Raw genomic sequence first — 5,571 nt, 5'->3', positions numbered from 1 at the left:
GTGAAGAAGAAGAAGGTGGTTCCTGCCACCACCAGCAGAGGGCACACTGACCCCACCTGGCCATATACAGACACCCGCTGACCTTTGACCCTGATGCACAGGTAACATACGGGTCACACAGAGCTCAGGTGTGCTGCCACAGGTCAGAGGTCATGTGACCCACCTGTTCTGCAGGAAACCAGCAGCCTCGTTGACGCTCACCGCTCTGACAAGTCCCGCCCCTCCTCCTGCACCTGCTGCCTGCTCAGCATCAGGACACAGCAGAACAGGGGAACCAATCAGCTCCACATATCCTCTGACTTCATCCTGCCCTGAGGCATCATGGGGGATGTAGTTCCAGTGAGGCAGGAAGACAGGACGATCATGCCACAGAGGAGAGGGAGACACGAGCTGCACACAGGTGAGACCCACACGTGAGACAGAACACACCCACACATGTGAGACCACACCCACAGTTGAGACAGACTACACCCACACATGAGACAGACCACACCCCCATATGTGAGAGACCACACCCACAGGTGAGATATTCTAATGAAATACTCTAATAAGCTCTCACCTCACAACTGATGCTGCCATAGCGGTCCGTCAGCTTCCACTCTCCGCCCCGCCCCTCCTTCAGCCGGCCAATCAGCAGCAGGTTGACCCGAGGCAGCGCCTGCTGACCTGGCAGAGAGAGCTCCACCTCCTTGGCCCATGCTCGCTGCTGATTGGTGCTCCAGGACAGGTTGCTGACGCAGGCCAGGTGCTGCTTGGAGACGAGCTCAGAGATGGACACTGGTCTGCAGACAGATGGACAGGAGGACGCCTGTGAAGATCACATGACCTGTGAAAGTGATGATGTCATCAGGTGTGAGGGTGTTACCTGTAGCTGACAGGTAAGCTGTGAGAGAGGCACGTCTTCTCCAGGACCTTCTGCACAACGTCCACACTCAGCTGGTACACACTGAGCTCACAGGCTGCATCTGAAACACAACAACAGTAAACAACAACAACAGCAAACAACAACAATTACCTTAACTACAACAACAAGGCAATGCAAGTATGCAAGAGTTGTTGCTGGTACTAACACAGCAGAAGATGCACCACAGGAAGAACTACAGACTCTGGAGGAGCAAGTAGTGAATTTTTTACAAAGCAAAGACATTGACATCGAACATGAGGATATTTCAATCTGTCACACCCTGCCCAACAAATCAGATAAAGCCAAACCATCCATAGTCATCAAGTTCATTAGCAGGAAATCAAGAAACCATGTAATAATGCAAGCAAAAAAACTGAAGGGAACAAATGTTTACATAAATGAACATCTAACTAAAAAAAAATGGAAACATTGCACGTGAAGCAAGGTGGTTGAAAAAACAGAAAAAAATAGCATCAACTTGGACAAGAAATGGAAACATCTGGATCAAAATACAGGAAGGATCTCAGGCTAAAATAATAAAAGACCTGAAAGATCTGGAAAGACTAAAATAAGCTCAGGAAATGATAGATGATAAATCATTGACACAACTTCACAAGCAATAAATAATCAAAATATAAAACAAACAAATACATTATAATATGGCAACATACGAAGACTTAGAGTTTAAAATATACAATGTTGAAGATGCGATTGATACAAATTTTTTCCCTGAAATACAAGACTGTGAATATTATAATGAAGAACAGTTTAATGACATCAATATAACTAATGGAGGTCTCTCTATTATTCACTTTAACAGTAGAAGTTTAAATGCAAATATATCCAAAATAACAGATTATTTAAAACAGCTAAACAGAACCTTTACAATAATAGCACTGTCAGAGACGTGGCTCAACGATGAAAACACAACTTATGTTCACATGGAAGGGTATGAATTATATCATGTGAACAGAAGCAACAAAAGAGGTGGTGGAGTGGCTGTATTCGTTAAAAATGAAATAAAATGTAAATTAATTAATGAAATGTCAATAGTTGTTGATAATATCATGGAAATAATAACAATAGAAATAATAAACAAGAATGATAAAAACATATTAATAAGTTGTGTATATCGATCTCCAGGATCAAATATAGAAATATTCACTGATAAAATCGTACAACTATTGGACAAGAGTTTTAATAAAAACATTTTTTTGTGTGGAGACTTTAATATTGACCTGGGAAATAAAACAGATTCAAATAACATCAGTACATTTACAAATTCATTGTATAGTTTAAATCTTTATCCGTTAATATCAAAACCAACAAGAATTACAACTCATAGTGCTACAATAATCGATAATATTTTCACAAATGTAACAAATGGGGATGTGATGGGAGGTATTTTAATGAGTGATTTGAGTGATCACTTACCAGTTTTCATGATTTATAAAAATAATCAAAGCATTACAAAAGAAATTACAATTAAGGAAAAAACAATAAACACATCAAAAAAAGCAATGGACAAATTAAAAGATGATTTACATAAACAAAGCTGGAAAGACGTGTATGTTGATGATGTGAACAGATCATATGATGAGTTTATGAATATTTTAGGAGCTCTGTATGAAAAGAATTGTGTGCAAGATAATTGTACAAAGAGAAATGTTGTTAACCAACCATGGATGACGAAAGGGTTGAGAAATGCTTGTAAAAAAAATAATTATTTGTATACATGTTTCTTGAAATTGAGAACACAAGAGGCTGAAGAGAAATATAAGAAGTATAAAAATAAATTAGTAGCGATTATAAGGAAACACAAGAAGGAATATTATAGTGATTTATTAAATAAAAGCAATGGTGATATGAAAGCTACATGGCGAGTAATAAATAGTGTTCTGAAAAGTCATAAAGCAAAAACGGGTATTTCACAATATTTTTTGAAGGATGACGATGAAATCCATGATGAAAATGAAATTGTAAATGGATTTAATCATCATTTTGTGAACGTTGGATCAAGCCTTGCTGCTAAAATACCAAAAGTAGACAATAATGTGAAACATTCAGTTATAGGTTGTGACAACAGTATTTTTCTTAATGGAACTGACAAAGAAGAAATAATGAATGTTGTAAAGAATCTTACAGATAAGAGATCAAAAGACTGGGTGGACATGGACATGATGTTTGTAAAGGACATAATGAGTTATGTTATCGAGCCGTTTACATATATTTGTAATTTATCATTTTCAAAAGGAATATTTCCAGACAATATGAAAGTAGCTAAGGTAGTTCCTCTCTTTAAAAATGGTGATAAATGTGTGTTCAATAATTATAGACCAATATCCTTATTACCACAATTCTCAAAAATTCTAGAAAAACTGTTTGTGACCAGATTAGATAAATTTATTACTAAACAAAACATTCTAAGTAGCAGTCAGTATGGGTTTAGAGCAAAAAACTCTACATCGATGGCTCTCATGGAAATAATAGAACAAATAACTACTGCTGTCGATCAAAAACAGTATTGTGTTAGTATTTTTGTTGATTTAAAAAAAGCATTTGATACTATTGACCACACTATTCTCCTTGAAAAATTAAATAAATATGGTATAAGAGGACCAGCATTACACTGGGTATCTAGCTATTTAAAAGATAGGAAACAGTTTGTACAAATAAATGGTGTAAGATCTGACTTGTGCAATATCACTTGTGGAGTTCCTCAAGGCTCTGTACTTGGACCAAAGTTATTTATTTTATATGTGAATGACTTAGTGAATGTATCAGGACTCCTCAAATGTGTCCTTTTTGCAGATGACACCACATTTTTTTGTTTGGGTAAAGATGTAAAACGGATGTTGGAACTGATGAAGACAGAATTTGATAAAATACAAACTTGGTTTAAAATTAATAAATTATCATTAAATTTAGATAAAACTAAATACATGATATTTAGTAACAAAAAGAAAACTGTTGACGATCCATTTAAAATTGAGGGTGTTGAGATTTGTAGAGTTAATGAGATGAAATTTTTGGGTGTAATCATTGATGAACAGCTCACATGGAAAAATCACATAAATTCTGTAAGAACAAAAATATCTAAATCTATTGCAGTACTGTACAAAGTCAGGGAATTATTAAATGATAAAGCTCTGTACATGTTGTATAACACAATCATTGTTCCACATTTAATCTATTGCATTGATGTTTGGGGGAAAGCGTGTAAAACATTTACAAAACCTATTTTTATCTTACAGAAAAGAGCTGTAAGAATTATCACCAGAAAGCATTACTGTCACCCATCAAGCACATTATTTTATCAACTGAAGTTACTGAAGTTTCATGATTTGGTAGATTATAGTATTTTATCAGTTATGTATAGGGCTCAAAATAACACATTACCATTAAATATCCAAAGAAATTTTGTTAAAAGACAAAGTTGTTACAATCTTAAGGGGATAGAAATATTTGTCAAACCAAAATTCAGAACTAGTCTGAAGGGAAGGTCTACCTCAATCCAAGGAGTTGGATTGTGGAATGGTCTAGAGAATGATGTAAAAAATGTCAAGTCAATGTGTACATTTAAGAAAAAGATCAAATCTAGATTGTTAAAAAAGTATATATGAAGTAGCTTAGTGTGTGTTTTTTATTAGAATTAGAAAAATTAGAAAGTTATTCATTTTGTTCTGTTACTTGAAAATTAATATGTCTGAAATAATTGTTTGAAAAAAGGGGCAGATATAATAAGATTTTTTCTTCTTTCTGCTGCCTTTCATTTTAAACTTTTTTGTATCTTTTTATATATTGTTATGGAATTGTTTTGTACTTTTTTAAAATGAATAAACTTCATACCATACCATACCATGCAAGTAAACAACAATACACAACAGGAAACACGTCAAGTGATTTGTTTCCTGAGCACCTGATTGGACGGCTCACCTGCACAGGACTGGTCACCAGCTGAGTGGGCGGAGCCACAGGTACCAGGATTCAGGTGTTGTGTGATGAAGGTGAAGATGTTCTGCAGCCACGCCCCCTCCTGAAGGTAAACACAGTTCATCAAAGAGAACTTCTGGTTTTATTTACACACATTTACCAAGTTGTTGTGCAACATTTAGAACCAGCTGGACCTTGCTCTGACCACCAAGAACCTGCAGTCTGTGACGTCACCACCTTCACCTGACATCCTCAGTTCTAACAGGATACTGACCGCCTCACAGCTGGGTCCGAACCGGTCCAGGAACAGCTGCAGGGAGTCCATCTTCAGGATCAGGGACCTGCAGACCTGGCAGTCTCAATCTGTAGTCCTCATGGTCCCCATGATCTGTAGACCTGATTCTGGTCTTGCCCCAAACGCCGGTTCTGATCTCCGTGACGTCTGAAGAACTTCGGTTCTGGTCTCGGTTTGTAAAACTTCGGTTCTGGTCTCGGTTTGTAAAACTTCGGTTCTGGTCTCGGTTTGTAAAACTTCGGTTCTGGTCTCGGTCTGTAGAACTCCGGTTCTTGTTGGCGCTGAAAGCTTTAAAGTGTTGTGGAAAAGTCTGTTTCCGGTTTAGTTTCTTCTTCTGCGCTTCCTGTTCTCAGTGACGTCAGAGCTGCAGAGCTCCGCCCGCTGGTCAGAATAAGAACCTTTATTTATGCAGGTCTGAGTCACGAGGACTCATTTCAAG

At 37.3% G+C, this 5,571-nt stretch overlaps 1 protein-coding gene across 1 annotated transcript in view; it reads right to left on the bottom strand.

Annotated features, from left to right (window-relative positions):
• Nucleotides 1-5,162, bottom strand: part of ctc1 (CTS telomere maintenance complex component 1) — a gene marked incomplete at its 3' end in the record, with an annotated part of 14,033 nt that extends 8,871 nt beyond the window's left edge. The window contains 6 exon segments of the mRNA XM_037684300.1: nucleotides 2-90; nucleotides 164-390; nucleotides 560-782; nucleotides 866-946; nucleotides 4,834-4,940; nucleotides 5,112-5,162. Coding sequence (XP_037540228.1) covers nucleotides 2-90; nucleotides 164-390; nucleotides 560-782; nucleotides 866-946; nucleotides 4,834-4,940; nucleotides 5,112-5,162 — 778 coding nt within the window.
• Between the last annotated feature and the right edge of the window lie 409 nt (nucleotides 5,163-5,571).

The sequence above is a fragment of the Nematolebias whitei genome, chromosome 1 (genome assembly GCF_014905685.2).
Source record: "Nematolebias whitei isolate Nwh7 chromosome 1, NemWhi1, whole genome shotgun sequence".
NCBI classification, from domain to species: domain Eukaryota; kingdom Metazoa; phylum Chordata; class Actinopteri; order Cyprinodontiformes; family Rivulidae; genus Nematolebias; species Nematolebias whitei.
The sequence above is the reverse complement of the archived record's forward strand: the minus strand, read 5'-3'. Positions and strand labels throughout refer to the sequence as shown.